The sequence below is a fragment of the Pleurodeles waltl genome, chromosome 12 (genome assembly GCF_031143425.1).
Source record: "Pleurodeles waltl isolate 20211129_DDA chromosome 12, aPleWal1.hap1.20221129, whole genome shotgun sequence".
Taxonomy (NCBI): Eukaryota; Metazoa; Chordata; class Amphibia; order Caudata; family Salamandridae; genus Pleurodeles; species Pleurodeles waltl.
The window spans coordinates 430,644,662-430,659,754 of record NC_090451.1 but is presented as its reverse complement, the minus strand read 5'-3'; the positions used below and the strand labels follow the sequence as shown (position 1 = coordinate 430,659,754).

The following is a 15,093-nucleotide window of genomic DNA, read 5'->3' as shown; positions in this document are numbered from 1 at the left end:
TGTCTGCTTCTCTCCGGCGATATACCTTGCTGTGTAGGGGCTATAGCTCCAGTGTGAAAGGGCAGACCAAGGCTAAGGTTGTCAGCTCTTGGTTCAGTACTAACGTCCATCGTTCACTTGATGCTGGAAATTACACACATCCATGTGGTCACAGGGCACACCCTTCATGCTTGACCCAATCCATTGGCTTTTGTTGCAGATATATTAAATATTGTTTGTATAGTGAGTGGGGCCTATAATATGGGAACCTTCTATTTATGGATGACATTCTAGGTACAATGGAAAATCAAGAAAAATCCTCTGCGAGTTCCCATAGACCTTGACAGCCCACTGGTCTGCCTGACTGTTGCTGATCACCTCAGGGGCTTTTACAGCTAGCTTCTTTGCAGACCCCTTCCAACATCCAACCTTCTCTTAAACATCTCAGAGCTGCTTTTTTCAAAGTTTTCATTGGCTCCCCTCCTGCCATCATGGCCTTACAGCTTTTAGAGGTTATGAACCTTGGATACTGCATTGTAAACACAGGGATACCTCATCTTTAAAGGATGTGCCTCTGATTTCCACACTTGTAGCAGGGCACCTGAAGCAAAAAGAGCTGGGAGGAATACACTGAAGCATTATTGATACTCATTCTGTGGTTAAACAACATAAACCTTATAGTAAGAGTGTAGGAAATCCACCTTTTCTATGTGGTCATCACAGATTTTGTAGCTTTTGCTGAACACTATTTTTGCTGTTGTTAGAACTCGTGCACGTCAACCCTGCTAACTAGGAGTAAAGTGTCTGCTAATTAGAATTGCTCACCTTTTAAACATGGTTAAATGGGCGTATTCCTCATTGGCACTTTAAACTTGCCTGTAAGTCCCTAATATATGTTGTAGAAAGTGCACCAAGGGCCTGGAAGTTAAATGTCCCTTGTGGATTGTAGGGCATATTGTGCTATCCACTACAGTGGCAGTACAAACATGGCCACAGAACTAACCTGTGTAGGCTCTCTGCTGCAGTGTAAAATAACCTTTTTGAGAGGTAGACATTTCACGTTTAAATGTTATTAAAATCTTCATTATATAGACCTTGTAGCCCACCAGGGAAGGTGCATAGAAGTTAATACTGGGAAAAGTAAAACATAACTTTTACCATGTCCCTATAGTGACAATGCCCTAAAAGCTATTTTCACTGTGACATCCCTATTCAAAGGTCAGAGTAAAGATTAAAGTACTAATACTGTATCCCAGAAATGGGACCAGCTAGAAAATAAACAACTATTTCTAATAATTGTTAAAGATTCAAGTCAACGTTGAAGTTGATTTTTAATAAATACCTAGGAAAAGTAACTTTTAAAATTTTAAATTTTCCTTCTCTGAAGTTTCCGGGGGCTAATTTGCTTTGATTCTCGAGCAACTCCATTCTCAGCCTGTGCTTAGCCTTCATAGAGGTCTGAAAGAGGTGTGAAGGTCTGCCCAAGGGCACACAATAGGCTGATCTGAATGAACAGAAGTGGCTCATCTGAGCTTAATTGAATATGAAGGGTGGGGACTTGGGGCATTCGGTTTTCACCACAGTGTCAAATCCTGCCTTGCAGGTCTGTTGAACCACATGTACCAATTTGGCACACTTTAAAGACAGAAAACAGGATATCAGGAAAATTATTGTGTATCCTCTGACTGGTTGCTGAAGAACCTTGATATTGTCCTAACAGATGTCTGCCTCTGGGTTTGTTGTCTGTACAGTACATGATTCAAACTGGATTTTAATGATAGATGTGGGAGGACACTAGTTATTACCATAGTGATCTCACCCCTACACACCCACAACCTTAAGAGCCCATGCTTAGTGTGGGCAAAGACTTTCGCCATCTTGAAAAATGCCCTGACATGTGGCATCTTGGGCCTGTTTACAGAAAATCAAACAGGAATTACAGAAAAAGTGGGCAGGGATGTCCCCAGGAACTTTTGCCCTATTGGTTAGGGAGTGCACAGATGTCATCCCACCCACCAGCTGATGGTAGACATACATGTGGCACCTCAAGGCACCTGGACAGACCACTTTCTGGAACTGCAGAATGCAAGGACGTTAGCTGACTGCTGAGTTCTGGCCCCTAAGTGTATTCTCTAAGGTCTTGGGAGCCTTCAAGTGACCAAGAGGAGCTGCTTCAAAAACCCTGAGAAGTTGAGACTTAATAGACTAATTCAAAAGGTAAAATCTTTGACAAGGACGTGCCTGGTTCATATTTCCCCCAGTCAGCCTGAAATTGCGCCTAGGTCCCGGTGTACCACAACCCGAGGCGGTCATTGGTGCTTAGCATTGTCTAGTCCTATTTCTATTTAAAACCATAAAAATAATATCTATGGTTCCCTTTATTGGAGTTTTGTCATTTTGTTTATAGAATTTTACACTATTTTTCTAGGTCATTTGGGGATTTTTATTGCTTGGTGTTTTTAATTTATTACAGTTTTGGGACTGTGTACATACTTTACACTTTTCCCTAAGTTAAGCCTATGTGCTCTATGTCATAGCCTCCAGGGGGTTGAGCTCAAGTACATTTAGTGACTTTAAGGGTTCTCCATGACAAGTTACAATTATTCCTTGAAGTGGGCAGGCACCCACCACAAATAGTCCAATTTCTTACAAAGGACAAATATTCTTTAGTTCATTAACTGTGGGAGAAAAACAGTTCTAACCATTAACAAACAGCAACTATATATGCCATCAATGTAGAGTCCATTATTCCCAGTCCTACCCAAATAGTTTAGGCCTGTTGTTGTGCTGCTGAGGCTTCCTTTCCAATAAGTTTGGCATCCACGTTGAGGAACTTTCTTCTCTTGAGCGGTGTGTTCTGAATAGTTCTGTTGATTTAACTGCACCATCTTACATCAGGTGCCCAATATAACTGACTGTCTGTCTCATTTCCATGTCTATACTTTTCTGTGTTGAGAACTACCATGGACCTATGCCTCTCTCACACCAGGGCCTCTGGAGTGCTATCATGAGGTGCAAAATGTCCAATTCTCATGAATGCTGCAAGTGTGTACAATACTTTCTAGCCCAATCCATTAGTTTGCCAATGATGAAAAGGAATGAGATCTGGTAGGGTGCATTTGCATTGGGCCCCACAGGTCTGTTAGCAAGGCAATCTGGAAAATAAGCTCTTGCTTCACAGTCAGCGTGGGAGTCAGAAGTGGGAGAGGTGTAGTCTAATAAAACTGGTGTTTTAGTTGAAGTCTCAGTTAGCATTATATCTATGGGCTTACATATCTCAGGATACACAGTGATGTTAGCTAGAAACCTGAGACTATCCGACTAGCTGAAAGTTTCACAGATGACATGGGACTACTTGGAAGGTTTACATACCCACACCAAGTGCAGATTGTGCCCCAGAATATGCAGCATGAAAATATTTTAAACAGGGGTTTACAGTTAAGGTTGTAAGGAAATGGCTTGTTCTGCATGCTCATCCCCACACCTTTGGACTGATGCTGCTGGTTTACAACTCAGTAAGGGCACAGGGATCCATCAACCAGGCCTCACTGCCTTTACTCTGACCCTTTTTGGTTGGCTTACCCCCAATTGGCATAAGTTAACTTACTTATAGGTCCCTAGTTTATATAGTACCTGGGTTTCTCTGGGCCTGTAAGTTAAGTGCCCCTGGTGGACTGAATCACTTATTGGGCCACCATGACTGGTAAAGCAGGACTCCCATTCTGCCATTACAGACTGGTAGACAGAGTAGTTCTAAACCGCTAATTTGACTTTGCCATTTCAACTTTTGGCAAAGGCCAAACTTCTTTTTAAATATTTATATGACACCTTAAAGGCACGACTTAGAAGCCCTCAAAGCAGAGTGCATTATATTAAAAGAAAGACGTGCTTTTACATATGCTAACAGTAAAAACCCTGCATTGTTGTTTTTAGCCCCATTGGTGAGTACGAAGTTACATGCTGACAACTGAGCCGTGCTAACTTCCAAATGAGACTACTAAAACTAGTACTTCAAGATATAAAACAGTCAGTTGTTGCTCAAGTCGAATTAAATGTAACTATTTTGCAAATGAAACCTTTAGAAAGTAGTCACTTTGTTGCCCAAACTTCTCCAGCAGTCACTTTCAATTGCTCACAGCTGCTGTCCTGGTGACAGCTTGTTGCCATCCTAAGAAGAGGAGAGAATGACTGTCATGAAGAGGAACAAAGGGCCTCCAAAAGCAGAGATGTGACCTCCTCCTCGCAAGATGTCCCTAGTGGGTGTGAGCTAAAAGGCTAGCTTCAAAGGGGAAGCTGCATTTGAACGGTAAATGGTAGACACATTGAGAAGGAGCTGCTCATTTATTTTAGCAGACAGGCTGTCATCTTGGGCAGAGAGGTAAAAGCTATTACCAATCTGTTTTTTCAAGTGGGGTGTAGACCCCTGGTAGCCACATATCTTCCTTAGACCATGTACGTACTGGATAGAAGACCTAAGAAGGATTGCCCTGCTTCTTCCTAGCCCCACAAAGTGAAGCTGCACCAAAGTCTGGAATGCACCTGCTGAACCTGTGGGCTAGCATAGAGCAAGAGACCTTTACCTGCGGTGTCCTACTGTTGCAAAAATGTGCCTACATTACAACCACAGGGAGATAACAGCTGAGAAGCCTTCGGCCTTCACACCCCAGCGCCAAAATATCTGACCACTGCTGGACACCTAGGTACAGCCTGGGAGACAGAGTCCTGATCCTCAAAAGTTGCCCCTAAGTCTGATGGACCCGAAAGAGGTGTGTCAGAGTGCACTTTGGTCACCCTGCAAGGAAGTTACGGCAAGTTTAATAAAACCACTGGGTCTCCTGTAACCAGAGACCAGTAGAATAGTGGCAACTGGACTTGTGCTGGACTTCATCTGGATGTCATGGGAGATCGACTCCTGATGCCAGTGTTACACCAGCCCCGCCTCCAATCTCGAGAACCAGCTCAGCAACCCTAGCATCCTCAAAGTATTTTTAGCATCCTGTATCCCTTCTATCAGGACCACTCCATTGACTTCAAAGGCAATTTGGCTTAAGGATTCAGAACTGGACTAGAGACTGCTAAAGCAGATAAGTAACTGTCCCCCTGGACCCGATTGGTCCCGGTGACTGGCTCCCCATTGGAGTTGGCATGCCTATCAGTGCCCATATAGCTGTGTTCAAGTTACTTGTTGTGGCTAACCATAGACCGTGATTGCAGTAGATTACAAAGATGTATTGCATTGAGCGAAAAGCTGCGATTTATTGTTTCTTTAAACATTCGTCTCTGCAGAACACTCCGGTGGCCTTTATCATAGAGATATCTATTTATTTATTTATAGATAAAAACAACCTGTTTTTATAAATTAGTGTGAGATTCTTATTGTGTCCAGTTTTCTTCTTGTTGTACCCTTTTGCTACTACTTAATGCTTTACACTTGTTTCTTCAATAATGCCTGGCTACTCTGAGCCACAGCTACCCAGAACTGAGCTAAGGTGGTTTCACAAGGAAACCTGACTGGACCTGATACAGATTTGTGTCATTATTACACGGTGAAACTGCATGACCACAAATTAAAATAATCCACATTTATGTTATAATTTTCAAATAAAACACATTGTACCAAAAATTCACAATATAACCAGTCTTAACAGTTTTATCACATGGTTTATCACAAAAAGAGTTTGTGACATGTTTAATATCTATCTATCTTCTGTATGTCCTCTCATTAACTCAAAACTATCCTCACCACAGAGTGTGAAAGCTCAGGGACTATCCGTGCCTGTGCAGGCAACTCTATCCTATAGGATCAAATAAAATAATAAGAGGAGACACCTCACCCACCAAATGGTGGTATGCTTCATCATTAGTGTCTCCTCTCACCTAGGTAGGTCACTGCCACAGTGGTGGGCTCAACGAATTTGGGAGATCGTATGTATACAATTCTCTGGACAAATGCAGAGGTTCATTAAAAAAATCCCCTATGAGAACATGTGGAGGAGAACAGCAATCTAGGTACAGACGGAAAATGCTGCTCCCTTGGTGTAAGAGGAACTACAGGGAAGAATCTCCTGCCTCCAACCCAATGGTGCCTGATCAAAAATATAGAAAAAGTTTTGCATCAGTAATCAGGTGGGAGAGCCTTATGCCTCCTTTTCACACACCAGTTTAAAATTAGAGAAGGGTAGGTAGGAGGGAAGTCTAGGAGCCCGGATCAAAGCTGAGGGACCCATAGGACTTTTTTTTAATTCGCCTGAAACATGATGGCAAAATAAGAATGCAGGAACCATTGAACTTCCACTTAGAATCATGATAATTTATTTTAATCATGGTATAGGTCCCCGTCAAAGATATGAAGGGGACTTCTATAACCATTTTTAAACTTTACTAGACATCCACATTTGTTTAGAGTATTATATATATATATATAAGATCTCCTTGATTTGGTTGAGCCCACCAAGGTGGCAGTGACCTATCTGGTTAAGAGGAGACACCAGTAATGAAGCATGCCACCACTTACTTGGTGGGTGAGGTGTCTCCTCCTACTATTTTTAATGCTACTGTTGGGTAGAGTTCTATACCCAGGTACAAATAGTCCCTGAGCTTTCATACTGTGCACTGAGGAGTTTTATCACATGGTCTACCTAAAACTTTAGTGGTGAGTCCTTTATGGGGGACAGGGACAAATAGGGTGGTGTGTTTGGGGAACCTGCGTCCAACATCCAGTGTTGTCAGGTACATATATAGTGCATTGTAGGAAGATAACAGTTTACTTCTCCCTGCAGCTACGGTGTGCGCTTCCCTAGCCACAGGGAGCGCAAGCAATGCACAGCCATGCAACACGTGGCAGCAGCACAGCCCCCCCAGCTATATCCCAAGACCCCATCCAACACACGTCTGGCGCCAGAGAGATGGGTGCCCCCATGTATGTCCCCTTCCCTTCTTTATTTAAAAATAGGAAATACGTCAACTCCCCCCACCGCCACACACACACTCTTGTCTCCCCTTGCCCACAGCGGGGAGATTTTATTGAAAAAAGGCTTCCTGTCTTTTTGGTTCCCATGATACTGGGGTACTACAGCCATATAGCAACACTCAATAGTAAAACAAATTTTCTTTCTGGCCACCCTAAAAAGGCTTAGGGTCAGGAACCATACCCTGTCCCTTGCATTTTTTTTACTTTTACTTTTGATGACACAGGACCAAGTGTCAAGTTCTAAAATGGCTCCAGAACATCTCTGCTGATGACAACACCAGCCATTCAGACCTTATCTTTTGATCATCCTGCCATGCAGAAGTCCCATGGCAAGATATATTTATACATTTAGAATTTTAATTTCTCCAAAACTACTGAGCATATTTACACCAAATAAGAAAAAGCACAACTTCAAAGTAAAGATCGAGCTTTCTGCCAAACTTGGTTTAATTCTGTTCACCGTTTTTTTTTTGTATTGTTGCCAGATTTTCCCTATGGAAATTGCGTTGGGAAAAGCGTTTTCAGACCCCCGCTTGATGGCTTACCATGAAGCATTCCAGGAAGGAGCTGAGATAATGACCTTTTTTTTGGGAAAGTTTTGTGAAGATGCCTCAAACGGTGCCAAAGCTATTAGCAAAAAAAAAGGTCTTCCTATGGATACTCTGACCTAACTGTTGCCACTGTGTAATATGTATGTATATATAAATATATTACACTTGCACAATCTTCATGATTGTCCATTGTAGGTGACCCTGCCAGATTTATCTGTGGCCCCTAAAAATCAAGTCTAGAGATGCCACGAGTAGAAAGTGGAGGAAGGGGAGCAGCAGAAAGCACATAGGAGGAGGCAGTTGGCATGTGACCCAGAAGGGAAAATGGGCACATCATGATTCGGCTGGGTCCTGAAAGAAGGCCAGGTAAGAGGATGAACCCAAATGGTGCTACAACTGAAACATGAGGGGAGGAGTGGGGAATGATTAAATAACTCTCTAACCTTCGTGAGCAGATCAAAATAGTTATGTGTGCATTGCAGGCAATTTATTGCCTGGAGATCACCATCATGAACTAAAAACTAGTTGCCTACATTCCATTCATCTGGTACCATAAGTAAGGGTTGTGCCCCACCCACCCTGTGCAGAAATCCTGGCTACATCTGTTTTGAGTCTTGATCTGCGCCAGGAGCACGCAAAGATTAGATGGGGACACTGGATAAATGGATGGCGCATTTCAAGCTTTGACAAATTTAGGGACAATGGTATCACACTCATTGTATTGCATTCCAGTATTTGCCCTCATCCTGCCCAATACAATATGCACGATTTACTAAAATCCATAATGCTTCATCATTCCTTTACCTTAACAGCCAGTAGGTTTCCATCTTTACTTGCAGAAGATCACTTTACGAACTATCAACCCTGCTTCTGTATTTACCATGGGAGCTACGTGATCCTTCATTTCTTCCTCATTATATAAAACAATATCTTGTGTCTGGTGATGGAGCTTTCCACCTCCCAAGAGCAGTGGCGGGTGTTGAAGAAAACATACTTAATGCAGCAGGCGTATCTTAGCTGTATATACATTGAAATTGTGTATGTGGGATCAGGCTGCAATCAAATCACAGAAAGCAGGATGTATCTTGCAAACGAAACTGTACAACTGGTTTATAGCCTTACACGTTTACAGTTTAATATACAGAGAGATAAGGTGATTTTGCAAGAATCACACGATTTTTGTTCATGTGGCAAAGCAAGTTTTAGAACCTGGTATGCAGCCCCGGGTTTCCTAATTTACAACACTGATGCATGCAGGAAGATACATTACAGTAAAAGGTTGCTTGTGCAGGATATGGTTATGTATGATGTTAAACTTTCATGTTTATGTGTTCCTAGCCTAAGGGCGGGGGAGAACAGGTTGTTATGATTGAAGATATTCTCAATGGTCAAGGACAGATACCTGAGAAGTCGGCTTGCAACACAGATTTCATGCACATGCCTTGTCCTTATCCATCCATGGTGAGTTAATGGACTGAGATACCAGGATATATTGGAAACCTAATGGGCAATACAGTATTCTGTGCAAGAGTCTGCTTACTGGGACCAGTGGCTAGATCTAAACAGAAAAAATACCAAACATATTTGTCAACTTGGTACTACTACAAGCCAAATGGCAAATTGCTTCAACATGGAAGTCGAAGAATGCTTCTCATTCAACTTAGTGGAAAACGGAGTTGGACAAATAGGTAGAAGCTGAAAGTTCAGCCATCTCCGCCCAATGTCACACGAGAAGGGGAGTGACCAGAATGACAAAGTGGGGGCTGATACTTTTAAATCTGACTAAGGAAGATGATGACAGTCATACATGATGGGACACACTATGTCAGCATATTGTGAGATTGACCAAGGAGGCGGAAGGTCAAGATGCAACATTAGTGCAAAACACACACTTGACATAAGCTGTGTAACTCATGTCCAGACGACACAGAACCCCAAAGATAAATATACCAGTCGACTAATATGCACACTTGACAATCTCCTAACTCCAGTAACCTCAACACGTAAACTACACATACATGTTCAGCAACCGAGCAAAACCTTATCTGCTACAATTTGACACTGAATATGCACAACCCAATCCAATACGTTTCTATTCACATTTATTAAGTTTATGTTATGCTAGGTAGCCAACCTATCTTGAATGTAAACATGTAATTATCTAAAGACGTAAGCAAACTTTATATTTACTGCTAACAAACACTTTGGAAAAAATGACTGAAGTTAATGTATTTTTGAGAACGTACATTACATTTCGAGTGACATGATTATTTTTTTCTGAAAGAAGACATTTAAATACAAAGAAATAGTAAATACGACTGCTGCAGGTTCAGGATTCTAGAAGACTCTTATTTTTAATAGATACATGTAAAGTTTTTCTCTCCTTATTAGACTTGCTTGAAGTACAAGCAAAGTTCATTGTTCTGTTTTTATCTTTGTAGAATTGTAATTTTAGAATGCAAATGATCAGCTGTAAGGAGCAGAAACCATAATGTTATCCACCAATGAAGGAGAGTTGGATTCGGACAGTGATATAGAAACTGAAGAGACTCAAGAAATCCAGCTGCAGGATTATTACCCAAACTGGAATGAAAGGGAAGAGAATCTTGTTTATGCTCTGCTAGATGTTAGTGAAAAACATATGGAAGAAGATGACAAGGCTATGGAGCTCTCTATTCTAACAGGATGGGAAGAAGCGGTAACGTATGCATTTTAATTGCTCACATTTTGGCATTTTCTCAACATCTTGAGACATGCAGAAAACCTTTCCAAGTTTCCCTGGTCCACGCGTGACAAGCTGTATCAGTCAAGGGGTTTCACTGCATTTTGGGACTTGTAGTCTTGTTTATTCCATTGTTATGTTTAGCTCCTGCCAATAAGGTGGGTAACTCGATTCTAAATCCAGTAATTCAGTGCTATGATGTACCAACAGCAAGAGCTTGTCAGTGCAGCGCTTTGAGAGCAGGCTGCTGTAGGGAAGGTAAATGAAGGCACAGAGAGTGATGGGGGTGGGTGGCAGGTGGATCCATACATGGGGAAAGAGGCATTAAACCAAGGCATACCCTCCTTACGTCTAGATAATCGCATAACAGATACAAAGGCCTTGATGAAGAGGCTCTTTTGAAACTTGCAGAATCCTAAAGATTTTGGAGAAATCACTTCTACCACAATTTATCATGATATGCTGTATTGTAGATGATTAACCACACCTCGGGAAGGTAAATATCACCTCAGTGGACTTAATCAGTGGTGGGAGTTCTAGAAATAGAGACTGGATTATAACAGGGATCCAGATATGTCATACAAATATCTTGTATTGAGTGTCCTTTACTGTCTGGTACTCAAGATATGATTAAAAGTCCATATGTATCAGATCTGATGAAATACAATGACTCATCTACCCACACAATCGTGCCAACATGTTTTGACTTTGTTAAAAGCCTATACGGGCTCCCTGCATTCATCGGGTCTCCTATAATCCCTGCCTGTCTACACACGTGTGCAGAGCACCAACATGAGGTCTATTGCTATCCCACCTTTCCTTTTGTTCCTCTTTGCCGGGCACCTGCAGGAGTAGTTACATCAAAGAAAAAAGTAATGAGAATTAGTTAAGCCATAGAGATTGAAAAGCACTCACCCCAGGCATGTGAAAACTGCATATTTTCGGATGCACTTGTTGCATAATCACAAGCTGTGATTCAAACGCCACATCTCAGTTTGCTAACACTGAGAGATCGTGAACAATGTGCCAAATCTCACTGCAAGCAAAACTCTCCACTTGTGAGCACGCTTGTGTGTTTCTTCACATATATATATATACAAATGTGTGTGTATATATATATATATATACAAAAAGGATTTCTGCCACTCAATTAAAAAGCAGAAAAAAGTCACACCCAACATGTCCACTCCTCAAAAGTAAGGTTTTATTTACACAAAAAATTACACAATTCCCAGAAAAAGAGCAAACTGATTCAAAGGCAACGCGTTTCAACACCAAAGTGTCTTCATCATGGCCAAATTGAAAAAACCTGGACATTTACCCAGCCATACTTAAATACCCCTTGTAATAAACAGAAAAGAAATACTATAAAATAAATAGGTTCACATTATAGCATTGAGGAAATCAGAATGAATACTAAGAAACAATTTAAATAAAATATTCATAAAAATTAAGGCACAATCGCCCATATTTTAAATCTAATAACCCTTTTCACTCCAACTCATATACCCCTGTCAATGATATACAATTAAAAATTCATCAGCAACATGACAATTTAGGAGTGATATCGAAACAATTTAAGGGTAATACTCACAATATAAATAAAAACTAATACAAAAATATTAATAATAAACCATCATTTACAAAGTACAAAAAATATACATTATGCTGGTATCTAAATGCCACAAGCTATAATCTAAATATGGGCGCCTGAATGAAGAGCACAGGGAATAATAAAATGCACATTACCATTAATCACAATCATGATTGTCCAACATGCACAAAAAGTTTCTCATCCTCATTGAGGCCCCACGGGGTCTTCGTCCCGAGAAGAATAATGTATTCTGATTCCCTGATCCTAAGGAGTCTCTCCCTGTCTCCTCACCGTACATTCCTCTCAATCCTGTCAATACCAAAATACACTAAACAATCAGCATCTCTATTATGCATAATTTTTGTGTGTAAATAAAACCTTACTTTTGAGGAGTGGACATATTGGGTGCAACTTTTTTCTGCTTTTTAATTGAGTGGCAGAAATCCTTTTTGTATTTATAACGGGTACCACTACCGTTTGATCGCACCAGCCTTGTGTTAGGTGGATGCAGCCGGTTTAGTGTTTTTTTTCATTGTTATTATATATAACATATGTATATATATATATATATATATATATATATATATATATATATATATATATATATCAACCAAAAGTAATCCTGTGTTCCTTCCAGGGCTCGCCTGTCGAGGTTGGTGCTCAGTTAATGGACACAGGACCCATTTTAAATTACTCCAAAAACACAATATATAAGAATCAAAGTCTGGCACTCCTTACAAAAATATGATGGTCTTCATTTATTCAAAAATCCCATAAAGCAGAGACATAGGGCAACGCGTTTCAACCTTCACGGTCTTCTTCTTTGGCCCTTCTTACAACACATGTCTAACAAAATACATACATATATATATGTGTGTGTGTGTGTATATATATATATATATAAATATATGTATAAAAACATGATGGTGGGTGCGGGCATTAACTGGCCAGATCAGGGAAGCATTCCCCTGTAGTCACACACTTGAAATTAAACGTGAGAAAGTGAAAATAACAATCCTTATACTGTTGCCTTCTGATCGCCTATTGCATCTTGTTATCTCGTTGGGAATCACACTATCTTTGTAAAGTATGGAATCACAGTTTCAGACAGTTATGTCCCTGAAAATAATTTTGGTATACTTGTTTATGGGATCGAGGCTGTGGAACAGACTTGTACTTAAGCCTCCGTAAATTAGCTAGTTTCAGACATACTACTCAAAGCTAAAGGTGGACTGGCAAAGATAATCAGGAAATTGCTGTATATTGGCCAAGAGCACCTCATAGCGAATGGCCTACGTTCAGCAGGACCTGCTGCTGATCATCCTTGCTGAGTGCTAGAGCCCACTGACTTACTTCATCAAGGAGATGTGCCTGCATGCACACCTATGCTCTGCCCTGTTTACGGGTTGTCCAGTGGTTTTAGCATTCAAACGCCCTGTATTCATCCATGGTGGCCAGCGTCCCTGTGGTGAAGTGACATCACGACATCTGCATGGCGTGTGATACGGAGGCAAATCCCACAGCTGATGCAGACATAGGCCCTCATTATGACCTTGGCGGGCGGCTGAAGCCGCCCGCCAAGATCTGACCGCCGGGCGGCCGCCAATGCAGCCACACTCCTGCCGCGGTCATTTTGAGAACCCCGCTGGCCCGCAACACAGGAGCCGGCTCCAAATGGAGCCGGCGGTGTTGCGGCCGTGCGACGGGTGCAGTTGCACCCGTCGCGCTTTTCACTGTCTGCTATCTGCACGGGCCCGTGTCAGGGGGCCCCTGCCAGTGGCATGGGCAGTGCAGGGGCCCCCAGGGGCCCGCGACTCCCCGTACCGCCAGCCTTGAACCGCCAGGAAACGGCTGGCGGTAGGGGGACTCGTAATCCCCTGGGCAGCGCTCCCGGCGGTGCAACTGCGGCGCTTCCGCCGCGGTCGTAATACCTTGGGAAGCACTGCCAGCCTGTTGGCGGTGCTTCCGTCAATTGACCGCCAGGGTTGTAATGACCCCCATAGTCCCCAGTGTGTCTCAGGATGATATGAAATGACCAAAGTAACTGTGTTGTGCCTAAAAGAATGTGAAGTCACTGGAAAATATTAAAATCCTGTTTTTTAAAAATCTCTATTTACTATTTTTGGGGGGAAACTGTTTATGGTTAAACCCCAAGAGGATCGCCTAGTGATACCATAAATTAAAGGTCCTCAACTTGACCTTAGTATACTTTTTCTGAGGTACTTGTACATTTTATGCCAGATAACATTGTATCAAGCAAAAACTATTTTGGTAATGATCATTTAATAAGTCTAGCAGGAGTTCATGTGTCATTTATGTATTCTCATTTACAGAAACATTTTTTTACATATAATATTGTTAAAAGTGACAGCACTTGCTTAATCAATATGAATATTTTTTACCAGTCAGAGCCTGCTCTATTGTTTGAGTTCTTGCTTGAATATGTGCCTGTATTGTAGTGAAGAATGACAAATACACAGATAAAATTCAGAAAGGTGAAATTCAGCCACGTGGAATAAACGCAAAAGGTCTTAGATATGGCATGTGCAAAGCAGGAGCTGGGTCCATTGGGTTATCACCATTCAGGCTCAGGCTCAAGCTTTTCAGATAGTAAATCCAGCGCTGTTCAAAAAGGAACATTTTCAACTAGAGATTTTTGGTACTTAAGGGCAGTTTATTAATAGTATACCATTATACATAATTCTAGGAATGGCATTTCTCCCTAAAAATGCCTCATCATTTTTGTCAGGGGTTTCTTACATCCATTATCATTTATCCTTGTACGAACCATTCCTATGTATTTAACGCAACACAGATGATCATATAAATGAAATGTTTTGAGTCAAACTTCTGTGATGTTTAAGGGACTGTAGGAAATTGGATTACTGGTTGAGGGGGGTGAAACCTTACTCAAGCAGAAACCACAATCCCTGTCAGGGTGATGTCACAAGCAACCCCAAATTAGCCTGTGTTTAACCTTCTGGTAGATTGGCACAAAAGCAGTCAGGCCTAACTTAGAGGCAATGTATGAAGTATTTATGCAGCACTTTAAACAGTAATACAGTAAAAATACCACACAAGAAAAACCCCACACCAATCTAGAAAAATACACTAAAATTTAATAAATTACTTGAGACCAAAATATCTAATTAATAGAACTGGAGATCTTCAATTTTAAAGATTTAGGTTAAAATAGTGCCCAAAAACACAAAGCACCAACTGTGGTCAACTGGTCACATCATACCGGTGCAAGTTTGCAAGTTCAGGCCGACTGCAA

At 41.4% G+C, this 15,093-nt stretch overlaps 1 protein-coding gene across 2 annotated transcripts in view; it reads left to right on the top strand.

The window, feature by feature from the left end:
- Positions 1-15,093, top strand: part of C12H16orf46 (chromosome 12 C16orf46 homolog) — a 62,662-nt gene that overhangs the window by 14,732 nt on the left and 32,837 nt on the right. The window contains exon 2 of one of the 2 annotated variants that reach the window (XM_069216911.1): positions 9,942-10,198. In XM_069216911.1, coding sequence (XP_069073012.1) covers positions 9,992-10,198 — 207 coding nt within the window. In that variant the 5' untranslated portion in view covers positions 9,942-9,991. Of the gene's footprint in view, positions 1-9,941; positions 10,204-15,093 lie in introns of those variants that run through there. The other variant, XM_069216912.1, reaches the window with a different exon arrangement.